This window comes from Mangifera indica, chromosome 9, assembly GCF_011075055.1.
Source record: "Mangifera indica cultivar Alphonso chromosome 9, CATAS_Mindica_2.1, whole genome shotgun sequence".
Taxonomy (NCBI): Eukaryota; Viridiplantae; Streptophyta; class Magnoliopsida; order Sapindales; family Anacardiaceae; genus Mangifera; species Mangifera indica.
In genome coordinates this window covers 7,660,984-7,676,134 of record NC_058145.1, presented here as the reverse complement: position 1 = coordinate 7,676,134, position 15,151 = coordinate 7,660,984, and the positions used below count along the sequence as shown (strand labels likewise).

At 32.4% G+C, this 15,151-nt stretch overlaps 1 protein-coding gene across 8 annotated transcripts; it reads left to right on the top strand.

Annotated features, from left to right (window-relative positions):
* Positions 1-378: 378 nt before the first annotated feature.
* Positions 379-14,813, top strand: LOC123225772 (folylpolyglutamate synthase). Of its 8 annotated transcripts, none has more exons than XM_044650007.1 (18): positions 379-518; positions 686-745; positions 1,626-1,735; positions 2,102-2,313; positions 2,904-2,969; positions 3,411-3,520; positions 5,844-5,904; positions 6,688-6,771; positions 7,120-7,176; positions 7,386-7,446; positions 7,717-7,763; positions 7,919-7,996; positions 8,635-8,793; positions 9,473-9,814; positions 10,021-10,099; positions 10,771-10,926; positions 13,797-13,990; positions 14,510-14,813. In XM_044650007.1, exons 3-18 carry the CDS (start codon positions 1,657-1,659, stop codon positions 14,567-14,569), a joined length of 1,845 nt encoding a protein of 614 aa, XP_044505942.1. In that variant the 5' UTR covers positions 379-518; positions 686-745; positions 1,626-1,656; the 3' UTR covers positions 14,570-14,813. The 8 variants fall into 8 exon arrangements, 7 of the variants coding, with proteins under 7 accessions (XP_044505942.1, XP_044505940.1, XP_044505938.1 ...); XM_044650005.1 differs by having other exon boundaries at positions 1,567-1,735; XM_044650003.1 differs by lacking the exon at positions 686-745 and having other exon boundaries at positions 1,567-1,735.
* The last annotated feature ends 338 nt before the right edge of the window (positions 14,814-15,151 follow it).

Here is a 15,151-nt window from a genome sequence, read left to right as displayed (position 1 = left end):
TTTAAACGGTTATTGGTGGGTAAATAAAATTTTTAAAATTAACAGGAAAAAACTTGAAAAAATAATATACTTTGGGTGGAAATAAGTCCTTTGACCTAAATAATAATATAATTAAAATAAAATAAATATTATCTCACGTAGAGACAACAATAATAAAATTACTATTATATTCTATCGATAATAGAAGGTTATTAAAATTTTTCATTATTTATAAACTATTGTCATACTATTATTGATAGTAAAAAATTATTAAAATTTTTTAATATTTGAAATTAAATTAAATAATATAAATAATAAAAATTAAATTACTAACAAATACATTACTTAGGAATACATTACTTAGGTTTATAAGTAACATTTTTATTAGGGTTGTTAAGCACCTGTAGCACACCATAAAGGTTGTTTGGAGATAGAAATAATATTTGCTATAGAAGCCCATGTTTCTCTCAGATTTTACTTTGCTGTAGCAAATCCACGAATCACGGAGACCCAGATAATGGCTTCCTAGTTCTAACTCTGTAACGCAACTTTTCCTTCTATTTCTTTCCTTTTTTGTTCAAGGGTTTGTTGGTTTTTTATTTATTAAAAAAATGTTTCCTAGCTTCAACACATTACTTTTTAATGTTACTGGAGCTCAACATGATTGTAATAGTTTTCTTTTTGTTTCCTGGGAAAATATGGGAAGTTCATAGAGTTGACTTCTGGGTATTGGATTTAACCTGGAACAATGAACATCTACACTCAGGTTGGCCTAGTTCTATAATATGAATTATTATTGTTTTTTATATGTTCGATAAAAATAAATAAAACAGTGACAGTTCTTTATTTACTAAACGTTGGAGGGTGGATGGTCTATTAGATGTTGTTTCTGATATGATGACAATAATGTGGAGTTTGTCGTTTCTTCTAGATTAAGAAAATCATGTTGAGTTGAGTCATCAAATTATGTAATTCTGATTTGTTATTGATGCAAGTTTGGTTGTTCAGTTCAGTCAAGCTTTATGAATAAGGTTTGTCTTTTGTTTGTAACCACCGATTTGATTGTTAATGATGTGATGTGTTGAAACATGAATTGTGATTCTGATTCAAGCTCTATATGAAACAATTATTTGAGAATTTTCTTTTCCAAATTGCTTAGATTTCAGGGTAGAAAGGTATAGATGGTCGCCTGTGTAGAAAAGTTTTATCTTTCTGGTAATGACCGGTGATTTTCAGTGATGAACATGAGGGGCAGAAATAATGGGTTTCTGATGCAGTGCCTTATATTATGGTTCTTACAGGAAAACATTTGGAGGTTGTAAGGGTTATACTGGTAGTTCTTGTTTTTTCTAAGTAACGTTTAACTACCAAATTGAAATTTAAAAAAAAAAAGAAACCAATAGTGGGCAATGGGATTCTTGGAAAGGGTTTATTTTTAGTTTGTTGTATGGCACTCAGCTTCTTTTTCTGAAGGTAGGATCATATGATTCATATCTCAAGACGTTTTTTGCTATTTTATGTAAGATTGCTTTCAATTGAGTGTCTGATTCTACTTGATGCTTTTAATTGAATCTTTTTTAAATGCAGGGTTGATTCTATTTGATGCTTATTCATACGAACACCACTCTAACATGTGGGATTTTTAGAGTGTCACAGAAGAGAGACTGGCTGTTCTTCATGAGATCAGAAAGGAGATTTCCTTCCCTTGACATTCATCACCTCAGTAAGAACAGTCAGGTCCAATTCGCAACAAACGGTTAGATCAAATCTTACTTCTTATTGATATAAAGTACCAGTTTTTCAGACTAAAAGAATAATCATGCTTTATAATTATATATGATTTTATGCATAGTACAGAAGTCGAAAATGATTTTCTGCAGAGTTTGTCAAAACTGAAATACTCACCTTAACTTTCATAGTTTTCTCTTTCATGGCATGGATTAGGATATAGATTTGTATTATGATGTTCTTTAGATCTGGGTTATTTTTATCCAATATAAACCTGAAACATATGAGTAACTTAAAAAGTCCTTTATTGCTTTTAATCTAATAAATTAAGTCCTCCATCATATTGCGGTTTTGTATGATTGATAATAAGGTTTTTATTGCATCAATGTTTTAGGTTTAAGATATTCTAAGTTATCATCTCAAGTCATGGAAACAACTGGAAGCAATGCAATTTTCAAAGATCACCTACAAGAGTCCACTCTTTCATCATCATATGAAAATGCAATGGAGGCACTTTCCTCTCTCATTACACGTCAAAAACGAGGAGAGAAATCACATGTAGGTGGTACATATGGAAAACTTGAAAGAATGTCTATGTATCTTAAGGTAATACACGGATGATGAAATTTTTTAATAGTATATGATCGAGGACCATAACTTCTCACTTCTATGTAATATTGTTGAATAGTAGTCTATGAGTCATGTATACTAAACCCCTTTTTTCCTTCTTTATTTATTTTTAATTTTTAATTTTTGTTTGCTTTGGAAATGAAATTGGTTGATGTGCTTTCATTGTTGTCCTGCAATATGTTGGAAATCTCAAATTTTTTTATTTCATTTTGAAGGATTATGCTTTACCCTAAACTTAATTTTGTGGGTGGGTCGATAGAGTTTTCCAATTTATTCCATCCTTAATTTAATTCTTGAAACTTTAGGCAATAGATTGGTTTATACACCTTTAATAGCCTTATAATTTCTTCTATATAGTAAAATGTTATTCTTTTGTGCTATATTTGTTAGTTTGATTATTGATTTGTTATTCTTCAATTTGGTTTGCATTTCTTTCCATTGGATGACTTTCTTATTGAAATTTAACTGTTATCTTTCCGCTTTGAATTGGAGATTGTTTTTGTCTATTCTTCATGAAATAGTATTGGTTGAAGATTGAAATCAAAATACTTTTGTTTACTTAATAGATATTAGGCTTGGAGGAGCATATAGCTAAGCTAAAGATCATCCATGTTGCTGGAACTAAAGGGAAGGTACTATCCCACATTTCTACTTTACTATATTAATTTGTTCATCATTATCCTTCCCAAATAGGCATAAACTCATGCATCTAGGGTTGGACCTGAGCTAAGCCAGGCCGAGCCGAGCCGAGCTTGAACATGGATTAACTCAAATTTGGCTTGAGTCCATTATGTTCGAGCTGAGCAAATATAGCATTGAAAAGTTGCCCATGGGATGAATAGTACTACCAATAGCATAATTAGTATCATTTATGGAATGAATAGTATTGCTGAAAGAAGACTCGAGCTAAGCCAAGTCGTTGAACTAAAATTTCAATTCAAATTTGACGCAAATTGAGTCAAACACCAATTTGAGCCGAGCTAGACATCTGGGAATAAATGGCTTTAGCAATATTGTTACTTGTTCTTTATTTTCCTTGTTTTGCTTTTTAAGTTATTGAATATATATTTTAGGGTTCAACATGCACATTTTGTGAGGCTATCTTACGAGAGTGTGGTTTTCGAACTGGACTCTTCACATCCCCTCACCTAATTGATGTGAGAGAAAGAATCCGCATAAATGGGTTAGTATTGAAATGTTTTATCTTTTATCATCATTGTGACTAATATTTTTGTTTTGGGTGTATATTTAGCATTACATGAGAATTCTCCCTTACAAAGAATTGAAAACAGATTATTAAAACTGGTCTTTTGGCAAGGGAAGGTAACTATGACAGAGATAATTACAAGGCTTGATTGATATTGTCTATGAAAAAGATAATTACAAGGCCTAATTGATATTGTTCAATGATTAATTTTACTGAGGAAGTATAATGTATCTATGAAATTAAGCTTGTGCTCTGTGCATTTGATGCATGAATTAGTCTTTCTAGGTCTAGTGTTTAAACAAATAATGCTGATTTTAGGGGTGTGAATGATTCGGTTTAGTTTGGTTTATAAAATTTTTCAAACCAAACTTAAAAAAATTGTTTTGCAAAATCGCAAACTAAACCGTACCATTTTGTGGTTCAAACCAAACCAAACCAAACTAGAGAATTGTGGTTTGTTCTAATTTTGTTTGTGGTTTGGGTTTATAATAGTTTATCAACAAAAGATTTGTTACGAATTACATTTTGAAGATTTTATTCCTTTATCTATTTATAAAGTTTCTTGAATTTCAATTATTTTTAGTGTCAGTTCTATCTTAGACTCAAAGCACCGAGAATTTTAAATATACATCGTTGTCTACATAATTAAATGTGTTCTAATCGTGAATAAGCAAAGTGATGTGCTTATTAATGTGCATGATTAGAAAACTTTGAATCTTGATTAGTAGTGACAAATTTCGTATTCAATTTTGATCAATATATTGTTGATCTATCTATCAAATCATTAGATTCACTCTAACAAATCGATTGCAAGTCCTATATAATACACTTATTCATTCTAATAATAACTACAATCTCATTATTGCTTTAAGCCAAAACTAAGAGTATGGGATATAACATCAATCACAAATAATGATAATAAGCAAACTAAGCCTAATCAACAAATGTTGCATGCCCTTGATTAAAGTTCTTCAAAAATTTCAGCATTCCTCACACATTTAAGGTTCAATTTTGACAGCAAAAACAAACCAAACAAAATTATAGCTATCACCATTCCAATATGACATACAAATACATATCATTTGCATAAAAAATACGTGTCTAAGTGTATACATACATATATACACAATGGTTTATGGTTTGATCTGGTTTGGAAACTGCCCAAATTGTAATCCAAACCATAAACTGTTTTTAAAATTTTTTCTAATCCACCCAAATTGTTTTCAAACCCAAACCAAACTGCGAATCTCAAATGGTTCAATCTAGTTTTATGGTTTGAACTGTTTTATACGCACCTCTGGCTAATTTCATTAACTGTAACTGAATCTATGCTAGCAGCATGTATGGTTAAATTGAAGCCTTCACTAGTGTTGATTTCCTTATGTTATGATAGTGTAAGTGTTCTTAACAGTGCCTACTGCTGAAGATGACCTTCTCTTTTTCTCTATTTTAAATAAATGCCAACTACCTAGGTTATTTTGGACTTTGTACATAATTGTATGAAATAAGCTTAAAGTATTATTAGTGGGAAATTTACAACCACCATTAGAGCAGATTCAAGATAGTATTGAAATTCAGTGCCAAAACACAGAAAAGCAATTAGAATAGTAGCTAAATTTTGTGGCATTCAATTTTTACTATCAGTAAAATTATATGTACCTACTTCGAATACACAAATGGATGTATACTTTATGTGAGTTATGATGTAATTGGTTGATTTTGAATTAAAGATAAAGTAACACCTAATCATGTGATGACATACATAAGTGTATACGCATTTGTGTACTCAAAGTAGGTATGCATAGTGTTGCTCTTTTACTATTATACAATTACATCAACAATTTATCATGCGACATTTGAAGCTTATCCTTTTCTGTGTAGTGATCATGTTCATTGGTTGCCTTCCAATATATGGAACTACATTTGATTCTTTTTAGATAAATTTGGTGACCAACTAGATTTGAGGTCAACTTGAGGACTCTTTTGGTCATATGTAGAGATCAGTAGATTTAGGTTTTAATGTGTCTCTAGGTTGGGTGTGATTTATTATATTGTGGAAGGTATTCTTAGTCATTTCAGAATAGGGGCGATCTTATGAGTGTGTCTTTGCTACATATGAAAGTTCAATTTATCAGTTCAAAGCTGATTCAATCTTATATTTTCTCATGTGTGTATAAGTATGCATGTGTTAAAGAAAAATTCATTTTTAAAGTTCATGTGAATGCTCCTCTACTCTACTTTTCTCAACACTAGGTTAGTTGAAGTTGGCTCCCATTACTCACATGGATTGTCTTTGTAGTTTGGAGATAACTGAAGACAAATTTCTACACTATTTTTGGGGTTGTTGGAACCTGATGAAGGTAATAGTTCATACTACTCTATTACTGCTGGGATATCATTTACTTTAGCTTTTACATTTATTTTTACTATGGAATTGTTTTGTTGTTCCATTCTTATTTTCTGAACAGTTTTTCAGGGGTTTCTCTTGTCTACTTGTTTCGCTGAGTCACATCCTTTAGATTCTAATCAAGTTCTCTCAACAGAAATTTCTTATTAGTTGTTGTTTGATAGCAAACCTCTGCTATATTATTCTTTCTTTTAATTTTTTTTTTAAATAAACTCAATTAGTAGTTTAGGGTTGCTTTATCTGTTTCTTTTAATCCTTTTAACTCATGGAGCCAGTCTTAACTAATTTGAGAATGATTGAGTTAAGTTGTCCTTTTTATTATCTCTTGCACTGTTGCTGTGGTGTGAATACTTGATTTGCTGAAAGAAATTTTATCTTGTTTTGATTGGAATTTTGGTTGAGGTAGAGAGGCACCTGTAAATAAAAAGATAAAGGTATTTGTATTTGCCTAAAACAATGAACAGTTGTGAAAATTGCTTTTCAAGTGCAAGCAGGATGTTCTCTAGTGTGGAAGGATTTTTTAACCAAAATTTAGAGCAGGTTTTTGAGCCTGAACGTTGAATCAAATTTAGAACTATAATTTTAAATTTGTGAAATTACTTATTGCTTTGTACAATAATATATTTCCAAAATTCTTCTCTTGGCTTTTTGGGAAAATGTTACCTTGATGCCTTAATCTGCTTTTGGATCAAGTTGATTTATGACATTTTCTTATAATAGAGAATTCATTTTCCAGGAAAGTGTTACAGATGATTTGCCGATGCCTCCACTGTTTCAGTTCCTCACTGTATTGGCGTTTAAAATATTTGTATGTGAACAGGTTAGTTGTGCTATATCTCATTTTCATTAATGCTTATATTTCAGATATGGGAATGCATCTACTATAGCTTATGCTAACAGAAAATAAGCTTTGAAGTCTAAACAAATTGTTGAAAGCTTATTTCTTCCTCTTTCAATATAATTGGCTAGTAGTGGTCAATAACCATCCATATCCAAACTCCATTAAAAAACTTGGATGTGTTGCTACTTTCCATGGATGAATCATGTGTCTGTCACATAATTATGAATAGCTATTGCTATAGCCATTGGTGAATTATCTTCTCAGTTTTGTTTCAAGGAAAAAGAAATTTTCAGTTTCTTCATTGTACTAATTACAGTTCATGCATAGGTAGATGTCGCTGTTATTGAAGTTGGTCTTGGAGGAACTAATGATTCAACAAATGTGGTATGCATCCCATCTAGAAGTGCCTATGGTGGTTTTTGATTTTGCACCTTATATCTCTACTATTTTTTAATAAGGTTTTGCAACCAAAGATTAAAAAGGGAAAACAGTAATATTACCTTGTTTATTGTATTAGCTTTTCTTTGAAATGATTCTAAATATTATATTGAGGATGAAATGACCCAACATGGAATTTGGTGATGAATATCCAGATTAAAGAACCTATTGTCTGTGGCATTACTTCTTTGGGAATGGATCACATGGAGGCATTAGGTGCGTCATTTTCTTAAACCCTCTATTTTACAAGTTTTCCCAATTGCTTATAGATAGACACAATTTTATTAAGTGCAAATTTGTGGCACATTTATGTTATTTTCTCTTTTGGTAGTGCTTCATCTGTTATATAATAGTTCATGGCTCTCATACTTTAATCTTTTTGCATTTTTCTCAAAATTTCCACTAAATTGTGTGCTTTGAAAGATCTGTGAAAAGAACAAGCTAATTTCTTTTTTACATCTGGGCATTTATGATAATCTTGTGCAGGTGATACCCTCAGTAAGATTGCTTCCCATAAAGCTGGAATCTTCAAGGTATAAAACTCATGCAGGAAGTTCAACGTGCTTATATATAATTTACTGTAGCAATGGGTTGCTTGTTTCATAATTGCGGTATTTTCTTTTTAGATTGAAAGTTTTCATTTTCAAGTATATTCTGAATTTGGTTGATTTCTTTCCTGCTTCTGAAGCCTCAAATTCCCGCATTCACAGTACCCCAGCTTTCTGAGGCAATGGATGTTATTCAGAATAGGGCCCTAGAGCTGAAGGTATCACTCTCAAATCCATTATATATATAGAATCAATCAATTTACTTTAAATGCATTTATGAAATAAGCACTTAGGGTCTGACCAGATATGTTGAAAAGTAGTTTGTAGTGTGATCTAAGTTCATATAATTATTTCCAGCCAAGGTATACACAAATTCTATCTAAACTTGATCCTCTGACAGCTTTAGTTGTGGCATGGTTTTTATCTCTTTATACTGTTCTTTGTTGTTCAGGAAGTGTAACTTAAGTAAAAGTTTTTGAGATTTTGCTAATCAGGTGAACTTATTAATCAGTTTATAATTGCTTGTTACATTTTTTATTTTCATTTTCCACTGACATTTCTTGAAGATTAAATTGTCAAGGATGCCCGGGAGAGACCATTAAATGTCATTGTAGCACAATCTATTCAGAGATTACTAAAATTACCTGATAATTTTAAACACCTCCCAAGGTAGAATGTTTTTCATGAGAAAATTTTTAAAAAACCCCTTTGTGAGGTCCATAATTAGTCGTGTTAAGCTTCATTTTATATCCACTCACAAACTAACGGATTCCCAACCTGATCTCCATGCCTACACACACAAAGGTATGGCTGTTGTTATTAGCATTTCTGGCATAACTTTTGTTACCAATTGCAGGTCCCCTTGAAAATAGCAGCCCCTCTTGATTATAACAAATTGAAGGGAGTAAAACTTGGTTTGTCTGGTGATCACCAGTTGATTAATGCAGGTCTTGCTGTTTCCCTTTGTACATGCTGGCTTCAAAGAACAGGAAACTGGGAGAAAATATTTTACAATGTTTGTTCTCCACCTTCCACCTCTGTTTTATGATTCTTTATGCATTACATAAATTTTAATGATATTCCTTTGTCATGGAAACTCATTAATCATGTAATATCTCATATTCGTGGATAACTAAGTTGGATACTTTATTAGTCTTTTTATGTGTAGATCATCCACAGGTAGGGCTGGATTCGAGCCGAGCTCAAGCTCGGTTCAGTTTACATATTGCTGAGCTCGAGCTCATGAAAGCCAAACTCGAATTCAATTCGGCTCGTTTTTCGTTATTAAAACGACATCGTTTTAATACATATTGGTCAAAACGATATCGTTTTGTATCAAAATTTTTAATTGGAAAATTTGGCGAGTAGCTCGAGCTCGAGCATGAGCTCGTATAGGGCTGACTCGTTTCGGGCTTATTCGAGCTCGAGCTCGAACGGGCTCGGTTCGAGTTCAACCCTATCCATAGGTATGTGGGTAGATGGGTGGGTTCATATGAAAATGGGTATATTAAGTGACGCTTAAAACTTTTAAGTGGTGTCAGTTGAATCATACGGAATCTTGCTGATAACAAAAGGAGTAATCTTCACTGTGGTTCTGAGGATCCATGATTTAAGAATTTCATTCACTTCTTTAGTCTGCTTTCAGTGGTTTGGTGCTCTGTATTTACCATGAAAATTCATGTATGATGAAACAGGATAACCAAGAAGCTGATTTGCCAGAGGCATTTCTTAGAGGTCTTTCAACTGCACATATTTCAGGGAGGGCTCAGGTTGTTAATGATACTTCTCCAGTGTCCTATAATATATCGGGAAAAACTGAAAATTCATCTGGAGATCTGATCTTTTACTTGGATGGAGCTCATAGTCCCGAGAGCATAGAAGCTTGTGCCAAATGGTTCTCTAGTGTTGTGAAAGATATAAATCAGCCATCTGCATATTCTTTTAACAAAATTCATAATATGGTGGAAGTTCCAAGTAATGGTTCTGTCAGACATGAAATGGAAAAGACTGAGCAGCGTATCAAAATAACAAAGCAGGTAAATCTATGATAACAGCTAAATCTAGTTTCAGGGAATAGATTCTTTAATTATGTGGAGAGCTTCTATGAATTAGGTGGGCTTTCAAGTAAATTCCTTTCTGAAAATGTGCATGTTGTGCATGCTGAATAATGTTCAATTAATCTTTGCACACAAAATCACTTCCATTTGTTGGCACATTATATGGTGTATATGCATCTTTGTAGATTCTTTTATTCAATTGCATGGAGGTGAGAGACCCTCAAGTCTTGCTTCCACGGCTTGTGAGTACATGTGCTTCTTCAGGTATATTTGCTTTGGACACAAATGATTTATTCTACTTATAGTTTTTGTATCTTCAGGAAATTTATTTCTCGTGCACACATTGATCCTTATTAATGATTGTGCGTTACACTTTTATGTTTGTCAGCATATTAAATAGAAGGAACACATCTCAACATTAATTTACCATGTTAATGTTGTTGTTGTTTTTTTTTTTGGTTTTCTGATCATTATTTAGCTGAATCATGAAACTTTGTATTTTGGCATTGCCATAATTTGTTTTGCTTAAATCCTTTTACTGCTATAGATTCCACTGTTTACTCTCATTCTCCTCAAGTAGTGGTCATTTATTTCATTGAAAAACACTTAATTGGAAAAATAAATTGAATACATAGATTAAAATTTACTTGAAATACTGTGAGATTACCATAGACAATGCTTCTAAATCATGAAATAGCAGCCTATGAATGTATGCTTGCCATTATCTAAGTTGAAGACAGCTAGCTTGATGCTTATTATCAGTTAAGCAGACTTTTGAACAAATAGAGATGGCTATAATGATGCTTATAGTATAATTCTTCTCTATCTTGAGCAATGTGAATATTTAGTTTTTTTTCATTGTACAAGAAAATTCTAGTTTTGGTTGTCGTTCTTTGAGCTTGGATTAATTTATGATTTGATATGATATTGCTCAGGAACTCATTTTGCAAAAGCGCTTTTCGTCCCAAGCATCTCAACCTATAACAAGGTTACTTCCATTTACTCGACCATTCCCTTGGACATCTCTTGCAGGGACTTGTCATGGCAATTAAGCCTCCAAAGACTTTGGGAGAGGATTATTCATGGGGCAGGTAAATACCTAGTTCATTGTTTTTTTAGTTTGTTCAGTGGCGCAGTGTTCTTTAATACCCTTTGTTGGGGTTCACTTACTAAAACACTTAGTGTTTGGTTCATTCCTTTCTTTTAGATGAATTTAATTTATTATAAATTAACAAATGTACTACCTATGTGACTGACTTGGTCTTATAAGTCAATGTTAGTTTGAAGTGACTGGTGCTAATACTTAAGCAGGAAGTAATCTGTTATTAAATGAGATTTTATTCACTAGCACAGTGCCTCCCTTATAAGATTTCTTAAAGCTTGTGGAGTTCATGTAATTTTTCAAGGCAGTATGAAAGTCAAGTTTTCCCCAAGATTTTTTGTTAAAATTCATTAATTAAATTATAATAAATTGTGTTAATGTTTTTGGTTGTATTTGTGTGGTAGGAATTTGAATCGACAGAGCTAACTTAGGTGACACTGTTTTGCAACGGTTAGCTCCCACCAATATGACTCGTTTCATTAAACCAAATTAAGGAAATTACAACATCGTTTTGTGAATGTTATTTCGTTTTTAATACACGAGTATAGTAACCTGAGTTAGTTAGGCCATGTTGGACGAAGTGCTTTTTAAATAGAATTGTAATCAGTGAATATTGTTAGAAGGAATTTACACAAAAAGGCATTGTTCTTCTTCTTCCTTGTCTCTGGATTCAAATTCAAATTCTTTGACTCAATTGAGCTTCTGGTTTATCACTACTTTGTGAATGATTTATGTGTGAATGCGCAAAGAAATCAAGTTGACAAGAGTTAGCTCCTCTTGCCTCCAACCTTTTCATGTATTATAAATGGGACAATAGGATTGACTTTAACAATAGGCATAGGCAATGGTGTTAGTAGGAAGGAGATAGAAGAGGCTTTGTGCTTGGGAAGAATAAATTGCAAGACTCATTTTCACCTAATGACTCCCCTTGAAAAGGAGACTTGGGAAAATATGATTGTGATTCGAGAAAAGTATATCCATTGATACATATATAAACTTTGAAGAGGAAAAGGGATAACATTTATACCTTCTTTGAGTTGGTGAGTATCTATTGATAGCACACTTATTTGACTTTGGATCTAGTTTTGGATGTTTTTGACGATGGATATGTACAATGGTTGTGCACTTGAAGGTTTTGAGTAGAAGAGATGAAATAAGCCAAAATATAAGACATGTTTTTTTGGAGAATTGAGATTGATGAGTTGAATTTGAGGACTCTTGAGGGTATTCTATTTATGAGATGTGAGGTTGTTAGAATTGTTTCACCCTATAGATATTTTGGGACGTGCAATGTTAGGGCACAGTAAATATTACTATGCATGCCCCAAAATACCTCTAAAGGCCATTAGAACTGTTTCCGGCTATGATGAAGGGCTACGAAGGTAGATCGACACTTTTTGGTGATGACAAAGGACTACAAAGTCTTTTTGGCAATGATGAAGGGCTATATGGGTAGATCGACACTTTTAGAGGTAGATTAGACTTTTTGACGTTGACGAAGGTCTTTAGGGTTATATCGACATTTTTTGTGTTATTTTGACATTGTCGGTGACCTTTTTGGCGAAAACGAATCTTTTTGGCAAAGTTTTTACTTTTTTGGCAGCTTTTGGACTCGTGTTGGTGTTTTCCTAACAGTGTCTGAATATTTCCGATAGTGTCTGATTTTTTCGGCAGATTTTGTACTATTCTGATAGCTTCTGGGCTTTTCTGACGACTTCTGGACTTTTTCTGCAATAGGAGGGTAACCGATGATCTCTATTTTCTGGCAAATTCTCTATTAGATCTCCTAAACAAAATCATTTCTTCACCTTTTGAGCTCTATTATCATGTTAGAAATATTAAACCTTTTAAACTTAACATGTTTTGGTTTTCCATTATTAAAATTACTTAAATCAATCTAACTTGCATACCCATTACATTATATATCCTTTTATTTTGATTTTTGTTTTCAATGTAGGATGTATAAATTCCAACAGTTAACACTGGTAAAATTGGATCTAAATTTAAGATGTCATATGAAAATGTTTTTAATAAGTAATACTCCTATTAGTAAGGTCAATGAATGAGAGACTCATCTTTTTTTCTTTTTTCTGTCAGATAACAAAACTACTTCTTAGGATTTTGTTTGAACCATGATTATTCACTTCATGTCTTCTTTAGGGTTTCTCATCAATAAATAGTTCAGGCACACTCAATGGTAAACTGGAATGGAAACTTGTTTCATTCTTGGAATATTGTTAATCTTGGTGAAACGCATATGGTAATTTGGAAATTCTGGAACAACCGATTGGTACCTTTATCATGCTATATGGACCTGGAAGACAGCCAGACTAGTAATGCAGTTACAATGCTTACTTGGATTACAGATTACATTGATGAATTGACTCTTAGCAACTTGGATAAGTATGATCATGTTTAGGTTATGTTTTGGTATTAGATTTACATTTATTATAGGGTTATTATCAAGCTGGATTGGGATTTATTTTGTTGGTTTTTTAATCTTTTCAGTGTTCTTTATAATAAGTCTTTTATGCCTTCTATATTGAGGTTGTTATTTTGATTTGTTTAGTAAACTCTTGTGAGTTGTTACAATTCTTGGTATTCAATGTGAAACCGAACTTTGTTTTGTTTCAATGTCCTTGTTCTTCTCAAAATTAACTAATTATTGATTTGTCATATCCTTACCTTGCATCAACTAGTCATTAGGACCAAAACTTTTTTTGCAAGTGTTAATTTTTTTTTTAATTTTTTGGTGGTTATGGATTTAATTAACTTTGCATTTTTGAATACTGGAAGTTCAATAATGATAGGAACTTTTATCCAACCAGCTCATTGGCATTCATTTGTGGTGATCTGTAGATCCTGTTCTTGAAAAGAGTTCCAAGTTGGATTATGTAGAGACCTTACCTCCGCATGAATTTCTCTATGAGGCTGCTTCTCATTGCAATACTGCATATAAATGTTCTTCTTGCAGTGCTGTGTTTCCTTCGTTGCCATTGACAATAAAATGGTTGAGAGATTCTGTTAAAGAAAACCCCTCATTAAGAGTTCAGGTAAGCATAGTCTTTTAGATATCATTCATATTTATGCTTGATATGCTAGACAAGCTGAAATATTCCATATATCCCACAAGTTATCGTTTAAACGTTGTGCACCTTTTCCGTTGTTCTAAATTCAGAAAATAAGAAAAATTGAAAATTCTATCGTCTTAATATTCTAACTATTTTTTCAACATTCTTTTCACATGTCAAACATCAGCAGGAAACATGCTGATAAATTGATTTTGTAGATACAGGAAGAGCCAGCCTTAGGATTTGACAAAAATAGATTATAAAGTTCTGTAACTCAAATGGATTATCATTTTATTTCTTTCTCATTGATGTGGTTTGTGCATCTTACATCTCTGACATTGTAAGTGTTATCATGACAATCTTTCAGTAAGGCTGCACTCTCTACATCCAAAGCCACTTTTTTTTCTCTGTGTTTTTTATCATGGTATAATTGTCGAAGGGGTCTATTTCTGGAAATAGTATTTCTTGAAGACAATTGTGCTAAGCTGGGGATGTTTACAGGTTCTTGTAACCGGCTCATTGCATTTGGTGGGAGATGTATTAAAGATATTAAAGAGATGATTCAATATACAATTGTTAAGGGTGCCCCCAGTAGGGGCTTCCACATTCTTTTCCTGTACACATTGATCTATGCCCACATCATCGGAAGAAGGTGATACCTGCCTAAACTAATTATATGCTGCCTGCTTCTTTTACTTGTGTTTCTACAAATAACTGCTGTTGTTGTACCATTATTTACAAAGAAAGCCATGAATCCATATATATATATATATTTTTAATGTAAAGATTGTCTCCATTTAGCCAATTCTGTTTTGAGTGACCAAATTTGCAGATGCCACTGGTTGACTATTTGATATAATTTTTCAAATAGTTTATGGAGAATATGGTGATAGAATTGAAAGAGATTTATGCATGATATGGAATAAAAAAAAGAAAATAAAGTCATTTTCACAAAGCATTAGGCAAGCTTATGTTTGGTGGAAAAGAAGTGGGTTCAAAGTTGAAATAATTTAAGGATATGATATTTGAGTGATGAAAATTAAGCAACTTATTGGTAATGGCATTGGACAGTGCCATGTTATCTTTTTGTCCAAACAATCAATGACTGACAATGGACATAAATATTTATTTATTTGTTTATCA